This window comes from Dermacentor variabilis, chromosome 1, assembly GCF_050947875.1.
Source record: "Dermacentor variabilis isolate Ectoservices chromosome 1, ASM5094787v1, whole genome shotgun sequence".
NCBI lineage: Eukaryota > Metazoa > Arthropoda > Arachnida > Ixodida > Ixodidae > Dermacentor > Dermacentor variabilis.
Window position 1 is genome coordinate 265,174,439 of NC_134568.1, and position 18,739 is coordinate 265,193,177.

The 18,739-nt window shown below is 48.1% G+C and overlaps 1 protein-coding gene across 6 annotated transcripts in view; it reads left to right on the forward strand.

Moving 5' to 3' along the window:
- The window catches only part of LOC142563932 (alpha-scruin-like), a 60,176-nt gene that overhangs the window by 39,425 nt on the left and 2,012 nt on the right, over window positions 1–18,739 (forward strand). For 3 of the 6 annotated variants that reach the window (XM_075674662.1, XM_075674700.1, XM_075674672.1), the window contains 8 exons: window positions 1,340–1,548; window positions 3,307–3,485; window positions 4,428–4,532; window positions 4,631–4,729; window positions 5,393–5,553; window positions 11,067–11,209; window positions 11,279–11,395; window positions 12,125–12,311. In XM_075674662.1, the coding sequence (XP_075530777.1) occupies window positions 1,340–1,548; window positions 3,307–3,485; window positions 4,428–4,532; window positions 4,631–4,729; window positions 5,393–5,553; window positions 11,067–11,209; window positions 11,279–11,395; window positions 12,125–12,311 (1,200 nt within the window). The remainder of the gene's footprint in view (window positions 1–1,339; window positions 1,549–3,306; window positions 3,486–4,427; window positions 4,533–4,630; window positions 4,730–5,392; window positions 5,554–11,066; window positions 11,210–11,278; window positions 11,396–12,124; window positions 12,312–18,739) is intronic. The other 3 variants (XM_075674681.1, XM_075674690.1, XM_075674705.1) reach the window with 3 other exon arrangements.

An 18,739-nucleotide genomic window follows, 5' to 3' on the forward strand; every position in this document is an offset into this window, starting at 1 on the left:
ACCAGAGTTTATCAATAATGCGTGAATGAGTGAGAGTACGACTTTCCGCTAGCAGGCTTTCTAAACGCAGCGCGAAAAGGTCGGGGCAACGAACGCACAAAGGCGGGATGGGTGCGGGCGGACGGATGGTAACTGGTCTTGGAAGACCTTATGAATACATGAACTCGTCCAAACCTGGATTTTGATTTATTGCTAGCTCCTTCATGTTAGCACGCTGAACGGAAGGTACATGTTCATCTCCCACCCTTGACGCAGGTTTTGTCGCAAACCGCCGTTAATTTTCTATTCGCACATTTGTTGTGAAACAGCCAACATGCAGGTACCATAATGCAGTGCAAATGTAAAGTTTTCATGTGTTTGAAAGCCGGCGCACGCCAGAACGCTGCGCTCCCCCTAAAGCACAGAGAGAATGCGGCTGTCTCATGTAGCCGACGGAATTCGCCGCCTTTACGGCTCCGGTTACGAGTAGCTTGTGGATGGCGCTGATGAAGGCCACTACACGTGCTACAAGAGCCGGAAAACTTTTCCCGCATGTAAACCGTCTGTGTAGATTGCCGACAGCTTTGGGGCAGCGCACAAATGCCGACGATCGCATCCCTCCTTACGTTCCACGAGGAGGCATGCAGGAACATAACAGTACAGTTGTTTGCCAGGAAACGAACTCACTGGATCGCTGAATACAGCTTTGCAAACAACATACCCACCAAAGAACATTTCTAACACGAGGAGATGCTAACACTTCGCTTTCGTTCGCGTCGAAAGTACTGCTTGCTACCAGCATCTTTTGCTTCTTGGAGAGGCCGGCTACGTATACGTGTAGGGAGCAACGCCGAACTCCTCAGAGAAACGCAAGCTCTCGAAATTTACCATTACCGTCGCACCAAACCACAGCGCCAAACCACCTTGCACCGTGCTTCATGAGTGGCGGGAGCGGCCGGTCCGGACGAACACCAATGTTGACGTCACGAGGCGCGCGAGCTGCCCGAGTCTGCTGCTGCACTTTTCGTCGAAATAAAATCTGTTTGCGCTTTCATTCGCTCAATTTCGATGCGATATCCGAATTCGGAGGGTTGAAAACCATTACGTACAGCTCTTCACTCATTTTTTTCTGGAAAACTCTTCAGCTTCCCTTTAAGTGATTGAATAAAGCGCACTGCATCCACGCAGGTTGTCCTTGTAACATTTCGAAAATTTAAATATCGCCGCAAACTACTCATTTCTTTCTCTTTTTTCATTTATGCGATGAAGAATGCAATGACTGCGACCAGTACTTGGTGGGAGCGCTCTTTCTGTGAGTGTGGTGACGGAGGCGTGATAACAGGCTTCGTATGCTGTGCAGCTGGGTCACTCACTCGCCCATGCCGAGGAAGAGGGCCTTCTGCTCAGCCGTGCCCTTGCAGCGCGACATCTGGCTGGTGGGTGGCATTGTAGACATACGGCCGTTAGAGTGCACCGACCGCATCGACGTGCTCCGAGTGGCACAGGGCAGCTGGGAGCGATGCGCCTCCTTGCCCGGCCCCATGCACTCTGTTCGAGTCGTCAAAACAGGTGAGTATAGCTGCCTACAGAAAGCTCATTTACAGAACTTCCAAACAGCCTGACTGCAAAGATGGCCGGCGCCAAAATGTAGCTGCCGCAGATGCTGAGGTGAAGTGCTTACAGCGCGATCACCACCCCGTCGGCGCAATTTTCAGAGAAAGGACTCGTTGAGCAAACAGTTTACACGTTGTAAATCATAACTAATTTAATATGCCCAAATTATTCCCTCCTTGTGCCGTCTAGTAGGCGGTATTTCTCAAGTCATCTCTCCTGAATTTTGGTTGAGCTTCACCGCAATCTAAATCATAGTGAGGTGGTGCACGCTTAACAGGGGACTTCATTGCAAATGAAGGTAGCACAAAACGGCGGTGTTTGGAACAGCGAGGCACGAACACTTTTAAAAGATTATCTCGCCTGCGTACAATGAAGCACTCGGGGACACCGTGTCTTCATTAAAGGGTCGCTCGGTTTGAGCATGTGGGGTCTTGAGTGAGCGTTTGGGAGTTTTCACTAGACCCTTCAGTTGCACGTTTACAATTCATGGTGTCCCGTCTTTCTGCTGCCTCGTGCCATTTGCGCGATTTTTTATTCTCTCTCATGAAATAAGGTGCTGAGCGAGTGAACATCAAGTGGTCCATGAACCTGTTTTCTCACCTTAACGCAGTGGGCACCTACAAGAGAGGGGTTACACCAAAAACGCTGTAAACGCTGGACAACAATTCTAACGTTTTTAATGCGAAGTATTAGATGGGAAGCGCTCAGCAAGTTCACGCAAGGTAATTTTCAATTTTTCGGTTAACCTAAAAAACATTTTTTCGCTTATAAATCCGGCAAAATCACGCTACGATCTTAAACTAGACCTAATAATGTATATAATGATAATAAATTGTGAAGATATGTGCATTGAAATGCCATATTAGATCTATGCAATGAAATTTAATATAAGACTCAATTTCTTGGTTCTGTGAGGTCTGAAGTGATAAACTAAATTAGGTGTTTGAAAATTGCCAATCTATATTATCTATGTAGTAAGGGCTCACATAAAGTGAGCCACGTGACCATACGATGATTTAGGGGTCCTCGGCCCTTTGGGCATGAAGGCCACATCACCCGCAACGAAGTCCGAAACTCCTCTCCTTCACGCGCTAGAGGCGCATCTACAGCGCAACTGGGGCGCACCCATTGGTGCGATGATTGGACAATATCCAGCGCTGCTACTGCTCTCGGGCTGCAAACATGTCTCGACCAAAGAACGTGAGCGTTGCTTCAACATCATGCGCCAGAAAAGTCAGGGATAGACAGAGCTACCCTAATCTAACAAGAAGAGAAGCAAGAACGTTTAGCTTGCAAATGCGCAAGTAAGAGCCACTATATAATGCTTCGCACCACGATAACTCCCCTTAAGAGAGTTCCGGCCATAATTTTCTAAATCTATAAGGCTTACTTGCTCGATTACAGTACCATAGTAGCGTAACAAATAAATGCTTTCTTCTTCTTAGAAAGTCCGAAGTACAAACAGCACAGAAGTCAATTTTGCTGGGTTAACAGGTTGCACTTACTGAGAGAAAAAAAAAACTACCGTCGACCGAAGTCGCCAAGTTATGGCTCATCAGCGCGCAACGACAGACTCAACGCCAACCTGCCCCCCCCCCCCTCTCTCTCTCTCTCTCTCTCTCTCTCTCTCTCTCTCTGTACGACTCCATTAACACTTTCCAATGCATACTTCGTCGCTGAAATCTGAGAGCGACCGTTCTCCGCGACCTACAGGCTATGAGGTGTACTTGGTGGGTGGCCAGGACGAGATGAACAACCCGACCGAGGACGTGATCGTTTTCGACCGCATACAGCTCAGCTACGTCAGGTGCACCAAGACGCCAAAGGCCCTTGCCGGATTCGCTGCCGTGGTGCTGCCCCAGGACTGTACGGTTCTGAAGAGCTCTCCGTGGGTGAGTTCACTAGTCTTCGGAAGAATCGCCACTTGCCTCACCACATGGCATCTTGCCCCCGCGCGACGCGAGATATCGGATCAAATCTCTTCCCGGTTGAATATTCTAGCCATTCGTCCTCCTCCTTCCTCATTTAGGTCTGTATACGGTAGGATTGTATTTGACGGTATATCACAATTTATTTCATGCCCCTACACAAGTTATGAAATGTCGCACTGCAAAATGACCATAGAAGTCTTTTCTTCACCCTATTTTTGTTTTTAATGCGAAAGCATTTTATGCCCCACTGAACAAAAATTCGTCGGCGTGACCGAAAGATGGTACCAAAAATAAAAGAGTCAAAGCACATCAAAAATACTCGAATTGACGTCAAATTTCTCAGGAGATTCCTGCAAACAAAGTAAATCAATGACATTGAAAAGAAAATTTCGAACATTTCGATCTGGGTGGGAACTGCACTCAGGCCTCCGCGGTGCGAGGCACGCACGCTTCCTCGACTCCACGGCGACTCCCCGGTTCTGGCTGACCGAAGGTGTGCCTAGTCCGTGCGTCATTGCACACGTCACGCCGCAGCCATCGGGCTGACTAAACGTGTGGCCTAGTGCGTGCGTCAGTGCGTCCGCCTCCTCTCCATGGCGCAGCCAATGGAGAGGAGGCGGCGCCACGTCATGAGTGTATAAAATGAGCGCGTTCGTGGTGTTTCGAGGTCGACAAATAGTATAGTGTCTCTGCTTTGTCCGCGCAAGCTCTCACCTGCGTTCTAACTGCGCCTCAGTAAGGCCAAACCAATACGCGCCAAGCGTCTCAACGCGCTCGCTTACCCGCGAGGAGTACATAACTTCAACGACCACTCAGCGGCGTTCAATTGAACATTAATGTATTTGCATTCACAAATCATAAGAAGTGCTTAGATGTCCTCGGATTTGTTTACGCTCTTCGCAGCCTGGAAGCACAGCGACTCCACAAGAGCGTTGGCACGCTGCCACAGTCATCCAGAGGGCGTATCGACAGTACCGAAACGGCACCCTACAGTACTACACCAAAAACGTAAGTCATTCTGTAGACATAAGCATAGCGAAAAGTATCTACCGAATCGATGGCGTCCACACCTTCACTGGGATAATGTCCGTTACTGACGTTTGCAGATGCGGTACGGCCCTTCGAAAGTTGTCGCCTCTCGACAAACCTCAATGCCTCATTGGCCGCACACATGCCCGAGGGACCTAGCGCCGGTGTGCATCGAGGTGAGGGACACCATAAGCGCAGTTAGTCCTTCCAAAAATAATCGCTTATTTACAATTGTGCGGCTATAGTGATTACTGGAAGGCAGGAACCTAGCCAGGTGCCCGTTCTCGTTCCTTTTTGTCTCTCGCACTATAGTGTCACGCGACGCCTACAGGTTTTACCAAGCACAAAACTTCTAATGACATTTTCTTACATCGTCGTCTGAGCCGGTAGTAAATCTACGTATATCAAAGTGCTTACAGGTTGCCTGCGCAATTACACACTCCGCCACCAGCGAAAGGAGAGCTATAATTACGTTGACCTAAAATGAAAAATGAGGCAAATTGCACATGCTGGCAGTGACGTAAATAGAGCGTTCCAATATAACAACAGGGAATCTGCGGGCAGCCGTGGAGATCATCCTGCGCACCACCACGTCTTGCTGCGCTTCAGCACGTACCGTATATATATCTATTACTCCCTGTGCAATGCGCGAATGATCGCAATAATTCCGGTCGCACCATTCAGATGGCCTTCTATATGGCACTGCCGGCGCTTCGAAAACCTGAGGAGTAAAAAGTACGCGAGGTCAACCATACACAGGCCTGAAACAGCGTGCACCGCGCACGTAACAGCCATTAAAATCGTGAGTCAATGAACTGCGCTTCCACGCTGACGTGCAGAAGTGGCCGCCCAGTAAACCTTCAACAACCACCCTGAACGCCTACTGCGGTGCCGGCGAACCTGGCGAGAGAAAGTACGCGCACTACACTACGCTGCGCGCAGACATGGACCCGAACCTTGGGATGCTCCTGCACATGGGAAGCTCCTTCCTGAAAACAAAGTAAGTGACGCGCCGAACTCCGTGCAATCGTCCGTGACAGTGCTCGCTAGCCGCACAATGTCGCGTTAATAGTATTTCTCGTGAGCTCGGCATTACGCCGAGTAGGGGCACGCCTTCGAAAGATTCTTGTGGGGTCGCATATGTTCATATGCACCGTATCTGAGAAGATGCGCATGTGTAGACGTATACGGTAACGTTCAACTTCGTCCGACAAAGCGGGAAATATCGGAACATTAAAAAAAAAAAGTTTAAAGAAAAAATAAACTACTTAAGCTGCACTGAAACTTCAATATGTCCAACATGAAAATGTAATATTAAAATTGCGTATATGGAACAAAAACACTTTGATTTCGCAATATCCCGAACTTAGATTCTTAACTAACTTATTTAAAAGATGTATTTTTAAGCAGCTAGGTAATGAGACGACGTCACCGCGTATATGGATAAAAGCTAATAGGTGCGCAAAATTGCTGCTGCCGCTTCGACACCACGTTTAGCTGTCATTTATTACCTTATCTACTACTTTATCAGTATTCCTACTCACTTCTGCATGACGTAACTCTAACACTGATTGTATATGTCTCACGGCCGCGGAAGCTACATCGCGAATGTTGCCAATATTAAGAAAACCGCTGTAAAGCAGTAGGTATCTCCACGATGACCGCTACCCAACGTAATTTCTGACACCGCAGATTTCGCAAGGATATAATATATATATATATATATATATATATATATATATATATTATATCCTTGCGAAATCTGCGGTGTCATATATATATATATATATATATATATATATATATATATATATATATATATAGTGATACTGTGGTAATAGAAAATTCCGAACACTGCAATTTTTACTATACATACAGCTTTCAAGACCCAAAAGAAGTCAAATTAATCGCGATACAAGTTCCCCTGCGCTCTTAAAAGCGCCTAGTACATAGGTGCGCAGATTTCTCGGAGCACGAACTAAACAGGCAGGCAAATGAGGAGGGAGTTTACCGACAGACGGTGATGCGTGAGAATGTTTTTTATTTTTTCATTCGGTTACCGTGTTCAGTTTAGTATTCTCGAATGCAAACACGCTCCTGTATCGTGCTTTTGGTGCACGTTAAAGAACCTCAGGTGTTGTCAAAATTAATCCGGAGCCCTCCACAAAGGCGTCCCTCATAACCAATGTGCACTATGCAATTTCCGGATGTCAAACCCCAACATTTATTTCCGCACTCTCCTCCTATTCGGAACTTAGCAGCAGCTCGCCGCTCGAGGAGCATACTAAAATACAGTTGATGTACGAGGGACGTTCCGAAAATAAGTTTCATCATTTATGTTCACGTGGAAACTTTATTGACAGAAAAAAATACACCATGGGGGGGCATCATTAACTATACACCTTGCACTATTTTTCTGCATAGTCACCACCGACAGTGAGACATTTATCGTAGCGTGCAATCAGTTTGAAGAAACCACTCCGGGAAAACTCGGTGCCTTGCTATACAAGGAACTGTCGCGCCCGCTACGGTTGCTTAGTGGCTATGGTGTTGGGCTGCTCAGCACGAGATCGCAGGATCGAATCCCGGCCACGGCGGCCGCATTTCGATGGGGGGCGAAATGTACAAACACACGTGTACTTTGGTTTAGGTGCACGTCAAAGACCCCCAGGTAGCCCAAGTTTCCGGAATCCCCCACTACGGCTTGCCTCATCATCAGATTGTGGTTTTGGCACGTAAAACCCCATGTTCAATTGTATTTCTAACGAACTATCGGACAGCCTGCTCCACCTCAGCTTTGTTTTTAGAAAGTTCAGGGGACAAGTGCCCATTCATATCGGATAACAGCGAACACGTTGTCAGCTCACCTCTCTTTGCCATCGTAATTTGTACTCGAATAACCTCGTTGGGGGGGGGGGGGGGGGGCACGCCGGTCTGCTGCTGCTCTCGCTTCTTCGGTGCTCTGTGCATGCGTCATTCCTCCTCCGCTGACGCTCCTTCCGTCGTTGAACCAGCGATGAGCGCGGATTCTTACGGTGATTGTTTGTTTCACCTGGTCTACCATGTTCTCTTTGAAAAAAAAAAAGACGAAACTTACTTTCAGAGCGTCCGTCGTATATGGCGCCGAAGGCATCTATGTTTATACGTGCGCGGGCTTATCACCAACCACATCGTTGCAGCTTATTTCAATACAACCAGCGGGTGTGTGCCACAGTCTAGGATGCGCCCTGCCACGGTAGTTTTTGTGAAAGCGTGTGCATTGGGATTCACGTCAATGCTTTTTATAGCGAAGCTTTCTTTGCCTCTTCCTTCGACTTTCCCGCCGCCGCCGCCGCTGCTGCTTGCTGCTGCTTGCTGCTGCTGCTGCTGCTTGCTGCTGATTGCTGCTGCTGCTGCTTGCTGCTGCTTGCTGCTGCTTGCTACTGCCGCTGCCGCCGCCGCTGCTGCTGCTGCTGCTGCTCTCGTTTAGATCCCACCGCATCGAATGTGCACAATGCCCTCTAGAGCCACATTAGCCTCTCGAAAGCTGTAGGTAGAGAAGAGGGAGGTGAAGAGGCACTTCCCATACAAGGAGGGGGGGGGGGGAGGTGACGTGAGAAGGCAAGGAAACCCTACTGTTTCCTTGCCCGTTTAGATCCCAGCTTAGAAACTCGTTTAGATCCCATCGCATCGAATGTGCACAATGCCCTCTAGAGCCACATTAGCCTCTCGAAAGCTGTAGGTAGAGAAGAGGGAGGTGAAGAGGCACTTCCCATACAAGGAGGGGGGGGGGGGTAGGTGGCGTGAGAAGGCAAGGAAACCCTACTGTTTCCTTGCCCGTTTAGATCCCAGCTTAGAAACTCGTTTAGATCCCATCGCATCGAATGTGCACAATGTCCTCTAGAGCCACATTAGCCCCTCGAAAGCTGTAGGTAGAGAAGAGGGAGGTGAAGAGGCACTTCCCATACAAGGAGGGGGGGGGGGGGGGAGGTGACATGAGAAGGCAAGGAAACCCTACTGTTTCCTTGCCCGTTTAGATCCCAGCTTAGAAACTCGTTTAGATCCCATCGCATCGAATGTGCACAATGCCCTCTAGAGCCACATTAGCCCCTCGAAAGCTGTAGGTAGAGAAGAGGGAGGTGAAGAGGCACTTCCCATACAAGGAGGGGGGGGAGGTGACGTGAGAAGGCAAGGAAACCCTACTGCTATACGACAGCGGTTGCGGGGAAACTGTCTATATAGCGTCCATTATTTTCGAAGTTGTCCGCACCACTGGCGTACTGAAACCAGACGAGAGCAGCTGCAGAGCGTCAATCATTTGCTGCAACATGGTCTTGATGGCAGAGTCCAGTAGGGATGTCTCAGCGCACTGTCGTTGTTCGTTCTAACATTCCGAGGCTCTTGTCCCCAGCGGCAAGCGTGGCCATGCATTGGAGTCCTGGATTGCGTTGCTCGATTGATGCAATGTCTCGGGAAGATCAAACGAAAGCGATTCAACCACGTCCTGCTAGGCCTGCGCAATATAAGCCAGGGAGCTCTCGTTTGTTTCTACAGCTTGTCTACGTCGACAAAGCAACCGCTTCTTCCTCTGGTGCACCGACGCTGCCACCTCTTTGTGTAACATGCTGGTGTTGCTCATCCGGTTCAATATTTTCAACCCTTTTTACTGTTTCGGGCAATCCTTGGAATTCGCCTTGCGTGATCCATCGAAATTTGGGCACTTCATCTCTTTGACAGGGTGTAAAGATATGTCATGGGCGCCTGCACGGCGGAGGCTTGTAGTCTTGCCTGTGCAGGCAGCGCTGACATGGCCTACTAACATTAAGCACTTGCGACATTGCATTGATCGAGGCACATAAGGACGCACCGCGTGCCCCACGTAGCAGGCCTTGGCATGCTCAGGCAGAGTGTCTCCCCTGAAGAGAAGCTTGGCGCTCGTCGAGCGGCCGAAGCGATGAAATTCGATTATCTTCACGGTTGAAGACGGAAGCTTTTGAAATTCTTCGTCGGCGTAGTCAACGACGACATCAGAAATGACACCTACCCTAGTGCGACCAGCCTGCAAAATGAACGAGCGAACTTCTACATGTCCTAGTATTCTCATGGCTTTCAGTGTTCCCAGGGCGGCCTTCGTCGTTACTTCCACCGCAACTATGTTTTTCCTGTTGTTGAACCGTACTTCGTTAATTAGCCGCATTATCAAGATAGGTATTCAGAATCTGCCTATGAACCTAATTTAAATTGTTTGGGACGTCGACAGGCACATATACAATCGCGTAAGTCGGAGTAAGCTAGTGGTCCGGTAGAGCCTTGCTCACTCACGTCTTTGATCGTTGTCCTGCAGTATTTCCTCTTCAGTCGTTTGCCTTCCACGACAGTGAAGTCGATGTCGGAATCCATGGGATCGCTGTTGTAGAAACAGGAGCCGGACACCTCAATGTCGACGGGGCGAGCCTTACACCATAGCAAGACCTGCTCGACGCTAGAGATGGCTTGCCGTCTGTCATCACCTCGGACGGCTCCTCGTCCAAGAAGAGCAATTATGCCTTCGCTGTAACTAAACTGCATGTCGAAGCGGGGCGAGAAGCTTGCTTGCTCCCTCTATCATAGCTCGTACAGACTACGGGGGACTGAACAAGAAGTTTTAGTTAAACGTATTGGAGGAGATAAAACTAAAGCTTTAGAGAAAAAGTGTATATGAAGGTAAAGTTGAAATTGTACGAGAAATTAAAGTAAACAAATTTTATTTTGGAGACATTTATTTTTTTCCTTAGAGGAAAACGTTTGCTTTATGAAAGGATAAGAAATTTGAAGGTAATAAGAAAGGGATAAGAAATTTGAAGGGCGAAATAGAGAAGACACGTGCACTTGGATTTTGCGACACGTTAAAGAGCGTCACGGTGTCAAAAGTAATCCGGAGACCGCCACTACGGCGTGCCCCATAATCCAATTGTGGTTTTGGCTCGTACAGCCCCATAATCCAATTCAAGCTTAATACTTCTGCCACGATGCGCTCTGCCATGTGAGGTAATGACAATGTTCAACCCTCTCAGATCTCATGAAATATGGCGCACAACAACGCCTCAAGCAAACACCTCTCCCTGTGTGTTCTGTGTAAACAGACAGCAGCGGTGTACGCAAAGTAACGTTTAACATCAACTCACCACTTTCGTGTTAGACTAAACTTTGAAGAAATTAAGCTTTCGCCGTCAACATCACCGCTAATTATCGCCAATTAAAGCAACCAGCACTTACACCTCTCTTACATCGATTGCTACAGTGCGTGGGATCTGAATAATTTTTTCGATGTCCGGGCCATCACAGCACCTGTGTATACGCCTTCTATTCGCAATTTAACACAACGAAACGGCAACTGCGGCATTCGGCGCGAGTGCCTGCGTAAACTGCCGCTGTCTGTAGCAGCACGCAAATCCGGCAGGCATCGGTGCAGTATCGTTGCGACAGTGAGACCACGCTTGGAAAATCGCCAATAGCGCGGTCTGAGAACCAGCGTGCGTCGCCCTCTAAATGCAGGAGTGCCTTAGGACTACGCGTGGCGCCCGCGTGGATGTCGGCCAGACTGCGCATGCTCGAACAGACACAGCAGCCGTGCGACCCACGCTTCCCGGTCATCTTGGTTGTGGGCGGACTGGACCCCCGAAACCCGATGGGCTCAGGTACAGAGGCAACGCGGCGCGCAAGCGGCGCGCGACCAAAAATTACACGTCCATCTTGTTGCACTCTAGGTTCGGCTGTCCTGAAATACCATCCGTTTAAGGATCGGTGGACGCTGGTGAACGCCATGCCAGAGCCTCGAAACTACCACGCAGCTGCTTACGTTAACGACGTCATCTTTGTTACGGGTACGCTATCACTACTAGAAGGTACAGCTCTATGCGTCCAAAATGGCCGTCGACTATCCGAAGTTCATTCACCGACAGTCGAGATCTTTAATGAGCATTTTTCTTGATAAAGTCCGTTTTGATTAGCAATGGAAGTTACAGTGCATTTCAAGTCAACCTTTTAGCAATATAGTATTATCTCATGGTGGAGACTGTCACGGAATCGAATCCCGGCCAAGGCAGCCGCATTTCGATGGGGGCGAAATGCGAAAACACCCGTGTACTTAAAGTTAGGTGTACGTTAAAGAACCCCAGGTGGTCCAAATATCCGAAGCCCCCACTACGGCGTGCCTCATAATCAGATAGTGGTTTTGGCACGTAAAACCCCATAATTTAATTTTTTAATGGTGGAGGCTGATATTCCCTACATAACATATCCTATTAAGTATTGCTCTTTACTATGTATATGCAAAAACTTTTTTGCCAGTCCTTTGCCAAGATACCCTGCTCGGCGGCTTTTGGCTTATTCTTCACTCGGTATTAGCTTGGCATATCATATTGACCGCAAATAAAGACGGGGACAGAGGGAGAGAACACATAAACAGCACGGGCGGTACTTCGAGTTATGTGTTCTCTCCCTCTGTCCCCGTCTTTATTTGCGGTCAATATGATATGCAGTAAACACCAACTAGGCCAATGTGAAGTTCTTCTTAGCTTGGCAAGCTGCCTTAACGGAAACCATTCTTCCAGCAGGTGGCTACTCAACATTCAACAGGAAAAGTGGCGAAATGGTCGCAACAAAAACGACGTTCGTCATGAGCACTGAAACTGGCAATTGGGAAAGATTACCGGACATGTGGGATGAAAGGGCGTGCCATGCATCGATTGCCACAGAAGACAGTGTCATTGTTTTTGGTGGAAGAGGACACCATGGAAGGTAATGACGGGAAGAGTCTTGCTTAGCTGTGGAATGACAGGAAAGCGACCGATTCTAATCGTAAACATGTTAATATATTCTTTTTTGTCTTTGTATCTGTGTACCTACACAACAACCGGCAGAAACAAGCAATATCGCAGTGTCGTTGACAGCAAGACCACACATTGGAAAATCGTCATTCGCGCCGAGAATGTCTTCCGCGCGTGCTCTGAGATTGCACATGTCATATCCCGCGTACTCACTCAAAGTGGAGGAGTGAATGAGGAGTCGACTGCTGGCTAGATTGCCGCAACGTGCTTGGTCAGGCACAGCAGCTGTGCGACCCACTCCTCAGCGCTATGCCACAAACACAATACCCTTTTTCTTCTTTCTTTTACTTCACATACTCGCAGACATCGCTTAGGATAAAGCTAAGGATAAATTTATTAACCACATTTGCGCGTACAGCTGTACATAGGTGGTAGGGATAGGGATAAAAACTGCATTTACAGCAGCTTGATTAGCCCCACAATTCTGAGGTCTAATGACAGCTTAAAGGCGACATGTGTATTTTTCAACATGCACATTGTAAAAAATACACAAAACAGCAGGACAGGAGCAGGAATAAAACCTTATTTGCAAAAATGAGCTGACGGTGGAGTCGTCCGAGGTGGGCGGCGTCCCTAGTCCAGCATGCCGTGGGCCTGAGTCGATAGCTTGGCCCTGCTCACCAGACAATGCTGGTCTTTCTAACAGCGTGGGCCGACAGCTGACAGCGTGGGCTGCTTGTCAGCTGGGCCTCCCATTGTTCGACGGTGTTTCCGGTTATGTGTGGTATCGATTGGTTGCGCCCACACTCACCTACCATGTAGTAGAGGGTATCGGGCGCAGAGCAGATGGCGCACTTGTATGTGTAGCTCGCAGGATACATGGCGTGCGTGTAGCAGGCTGCCGTGCGGGAATGTGCCGCTTCTCTAGTCAGATTGGGATGCGGGGGTAGGTAAGTCCTCCTACCCAGTCTGTAGCGGCTCAGGATGTGGATCTATGTTTTCGGGATGTCATCGTGTAGGTATACCGGGACTCGTGAACCCAGTGGAATAGTCCGGAGAATGTGATCTCGGGCAGCGGCGTGAGCCGCTAGATTACCCGCCAGGAACTCATGTCGCGGGGCCCGGACAATGTATATTAGTTGAAAATTGTCCAGTTTCTCGGGGATGATCAGGGCTTGTTTAGAAATGCGGCCCTTTTGGTAATTTCTGCACGCCGTTTGCGAGTCCGTGATGACTGTGATGTGATCTTCACGCTTGCCCGTCGTGGCCGCCAGAGCCATCGCCGTTTCTTCCGCGGAGTCGATTTCTGGAGTTTTCGCCGAGGTCGCTGCTACCTCTTCTCCCTGGCCGCTGATTACGCTGACAGCGTGGGCTGCTCTGTTCTTGTGCTTTGCCACGTCGGTGTAGCGACTTCTCCATTTCTTGGCCCTTCGTAGGCCTTACATAGAGATTGCACTCTTGCTTGCCTCCTTTCTCTGTCGTGTTCAGGATGCATGTTTCTCGGGACGCTGGCCACCATGATCTTCTTTCTCAGGGCTAGAGGGACCCGCTCTTTTCTGGATTCATATTCGACTGGGCAGTCAAAGACAGCAAGTTTATTATCGAGTCACTATAGATACTGTACGTAGCCTTTCATTAGTAAGTCCGAACTTATTGTGTGTTTTCAGCAAATAATAGGTTAACATTTGAAATATGTAATTCGTACGCGCCCAAGGGACATACTATTGTTCGGAGTGCCGAGTAGAGTGAGGAGAATTGTGTATTAAATTAAATAAAATATGCATATAAGCGCTATTTTCACCATTTAGGATTTCAATAGGATAGCACTACTTGGTATTCATAAAAAAGGTTAACTCTTAAATTTTAAGAATGATTGAGACGTATAAACTGTAAGGCAGACATGCAATCTAACGAAGAGATTATTATTATTATTATTATTATTATTATTATTATTATTATTATTATTATTATTATTACGACTAGTAGTAGTAGTAGTAGTAGTAGTACGTTTTTTCCAAAAGAATCATCATTCATTGATTGTTTGGTTCCATTACCCTAAATTGACAATAACACGTTTGAAGCAAAATGTGCATTATACAGCAGAATCTTCTGAGAAAGTAGTAATATCAACTGGCATTTGCTCAATGCTCCAAAAATTTGACGCAGTTTGTCATGCAAAAAAAAAATGATATGGTGGTCATACTTCATGCAGGGTGTCCCAACTAGCATGCACCAAGATAAAAAATATGCAAAGGCCACGTAGTAGGACAGAACCAAGGTAATGTTGTTTGCAGTTGCTTGGAGATATCCTTATTTTTTTGCATTCTGCCTAATTACATAATTAGTCTTAATCAACTTTCCAAATATTATAGTTAGATGTAAAGTATCAATGAGACAATTGTAGAGCAACATGAAAAAGAATGTGGGCAGTTTGCACTAGTGGTGCAAGGCTGGGTTACAGCAGAGCTAGTTCTGGCTTTTGCTAAGTGTTGCTAGGTTGAATTTAATTAGTAAGTACAAGTAATTTTCCCTGTGTTCTCCTTGGTGTGTGTTTGTTGGCTTCTTATGCTATGATTAATGAATATCGGGCCCCTCGATTAACACCCTTTCTTCTCGTTCATTATACAACGAGGGTCTCAACTCCGGCAACATTGATGCTTTCAGGTACCACGTGTAGGTTTATTGACCAGTTGCCTTCACCCAAAAAGATAGCGTACTCGTGACGCCTGCGGCAGAAAGGATGTTCCATATCCGCCGCCAAGGTTTGCGAGTGGTGGCGCTGGCTAGCACTCCCAGGATTTGTTCTAGTAGTAGCACATAAATACCCCAGAAAGTGGGTGGGAGAACGGCGTTGGCGGTAGCTCAATTTGTAGAGTATTGCATGCGTAATGCGAAGACATGGGATCGTTCCCCACCTGCGGCAAGTTGTTTTTTCATCCACTTCTTTTTCCATTTATTTATCACTTCTTTAATTCAATTAGTAAGCACAAGTAATTTCCCCTGTGTTCTGTTTGTTTGTTGGCTTCTTATGCTACGTTTTGTGAGGTTATCATGGCTTGGGTAGGTTCACACTAAGTTTGGCGATGTTATGCATGGCTTGGCTAGGCTAATACCAAGCATTCCTAGGTTTTGCTACGTGTTACGAGGTTATGCATACCATGGCTTAACTATGCTCATACTAAGTGTCGCCTAGATTTGCTAAGTTTCGCCAAGTTCTTGCGAGGTCATACACGGTCAGGCCGGTAAGTCACACGCACACAAGCCACAGTACACGCATCACAATTTATTATGTACAGTTCTTTAGTACCAGTCGTCATCATCGTCGATCCGGTCCTCGACGTCCGACCGTGGTCGGTGGCGTCCAGGAAGGCTTCACGAAGCACCTGCAAGGCAGAGCTCATCTGTTCAAAGTTCCGCACCGAGCTCACCGTGGAGAGATTCACGTAGAACAGAGCCGGTCACAGACGCGGCAGCTGTGCCCGAAGTCTATGCCGAGGCTGGAAGCGGCCGTTCGTACCTCCTATGGATTTGCGGACTTGGCATTGGAAGTTCTCGGTGACGCGCAGTCCCGGAACCGGTTCCCTGCGGCGCCGAGAATTCAGTCGGCAGCGTTCGTCTCTGGCCCGAAACTATGGATCCTTGGCTCGGCGGCGGCCTTGGCGCGATCGGCAGGATCGGCTCTCCTTCGTAGATCGTAGTCACGCTGAGCCGCGCGCCGAGCTTCCTTGTCGGTCACAGACGCGACAGCTGTGCCCAAACTCTATGCCCAGAAATTCGCGCTGGAATTGGCCGTTCGCATGCCCCGTGTCTCGGCGGGCCTGACGCTAGAAGTTTTCGAGCAGTCGCAGGCCGGGATCGCTTTCTCGGCGACGTGGAGCGTTCAGGCGTCGACTCTCGCGTTCCCTGGACTGAAACTCGGTATCCTCGACTCGGCGTCGCCTCTTCTCAGCCGCAGCTTCGGCGCGGTGTTCCGGATCAGCTCGGCGGCGACACATCGCTTCTCGCTTGGCAGTACGGCGCTCTTCCTGGTAAGCCGCTTGTTCTTCGGGCGTCCGGACTTTCTTCCGTCTTCCCATGGCAGCAGCCGCACGGAGGCGAGAGGTGCGTCGCCGCGCCGGCTGTTGCGAGCTTTGACTCGCCTGTGACGTCACGACTCCGCCCTATGCACGTGGGGTGCGAGGAGGTTACGTGGCTCGGTGCTCCCGCAGGTGGTTGCTAGGCAACGCACAGCTGGGCTGAGTTTTCTGGTAACGCTCCACGACTGAACGAAAGCTTAAGCAGCTCAGCTGTTAACATTCCCGATGCAGATTTCTGTTGCTCAGTATGAGCTACATAAAAGTTATTGTCCGAGCCTGAAAAAAGCCCGCGAATACACGCAAAGTGCCTTGAGTCACGCGGCAGTTTGGCGTGTATTCGCGGGCTTCTTTCACGACGTCATTACGCCGTCATAATGCAACCGTTGTCATACCGTCGTTGTGTTGCCATCGTGGTCATTTCATCGCCGTCATTCTAACTTAAACATCCAACTCTTGCCATGCCATCATCTTAACGCTGTTGTTTTACCATTGTCATTACTTCACTAACTTCATAACATTGTCATATGCCACCTTCGTCAATCCAACCACATCACTTGTTCTTCGCTTCATCGTAATCAAGCTGTCATAATTCAATCACGATTATGCCACAGTGCCATGTCATCGTCGTCAGACAGTCTCTATCATGCATCTATTGTCGTACCATTGTCATCATGCTGTCGTGATCTTGCCATCGTCGCCATTCGGAGGTTGCCACATCGTCATCACGGTATCGTTGTCATCCCATCATCCTCATGTTGTCGTACCATTGTCATCATTTAGGAATCGTCATCTCATTGTCGTTATGCCACCGTGCTCGTGAGTGACCTTGGCAAGCAAGTGCTATAGCAAACCAAGATCATACCAAAGTATGACACATAAAGCCGAAGCAACAGAATTCTCAGAATGACCAGTACCAATGGTAAATAAACTTGACTTTAGAAATACGGCGCATCACTACATTCCTCGAATGCTAATTGCATTACCACCGAGAGCCCCCCCCCCCATTATGAGATTAATTCTGCCGTAATTTTTCTTTATTTTTAGAATCCTTGAGGTGGAACCCCAAATCTACAGCCTCACTTTGGTTTCATGATTTTACATGGGAAATGTTCCAGGGGCCCTATAACGTAAAACTCTTCCAATATGTTTTTCTTCCAATCTCCTGACGTCAAATTTGCGTAATCACCGACGCAAGCGTTGGGCGGTGACCCGCAGGGCTGTCTGAACAGACCGATCAAACGCTCTCCTCAATCGTAGGAGGTCACTTTTCTTTGCTTGAAAATCGAATAACATTGCCTACACTGAGCGGCTTGTCTTACCTAATTGGCTGACAAGAGGCGAGGAGCATGCTCAAGTGGAGAGGGATTCGATGGGGCCGAGCCAGTGCACTGAAAATCGATAGCCGGATGAAGAGGCTGGTGCCGGCGTCTGCGATTGGTCCGCTTTCCCTTACTTAGCTTGCAGTGGCTGGTCGAAAATCACGGCGGCATGCAACGGAAGCTTAAGAATGACACTAAAACCGATCCTCAGCAAAGAGGAGTTAGTAGCACGAGGTCGTAAACGTACCGAAAAGGCTCGAACACGTTACATGGCCACACAAAAAGCTTTATTATACGCAAATAAACTCGTGCTCTCCGGCAGGTGTGAGTAGCCAGTGCCCGAGTGATCGGCGGCAGCCATCTGTTATTCCTTTGGAATGGGGCAGCTTGCAGCTATTCAGAAGAAAATTCAGTTTTGTTCGGCATATTAATGCATCTTTAACACGTACGCGTCAGTTTGATGCGGTGACTTTCCGTGGTTTTGTGACATCGCGCGACAGGCAGGTGAAGTGGGTGTAGCCTGAAAACTCTTGACCAATAGCTGAGGGCTAATGGTGAAAAAGCGTGGTATTGGAAATAACTGTTTTTCTCTTGTTCAGTCAAATCATGCATTAGTGTGTACACGTCATATCAGATGGGAAGCTATCGCGGTTTTCGTGACGTCGCATTGTCATGCGACGTCAAGGCAAAGTGGGGGTGGTCCAAAAAAGTTTTTGACCAATCGTGTAGGGCAGATTGCAGAATAGGAATAGAAAAGTTTGGAATAGCTTTATGTTATGGCACCCCAGTAGTGCACAATTTTTCAAGAAAACATTCATATGCTCTTTGAAGACAAGACTAAGAAAGAATATCCAAATTTAACTACATTAATTTCATCCCAGAACTGCGAAATCATGTGGAAATTTATCTCAGTAGTGCAAAAAGCCTGTGGCAATTTATGTACTTACAGTACATGTTGGGAGGAGTCTGTCTAGCTTGGTTTCAGTTCTTAGGAATAACTCAAT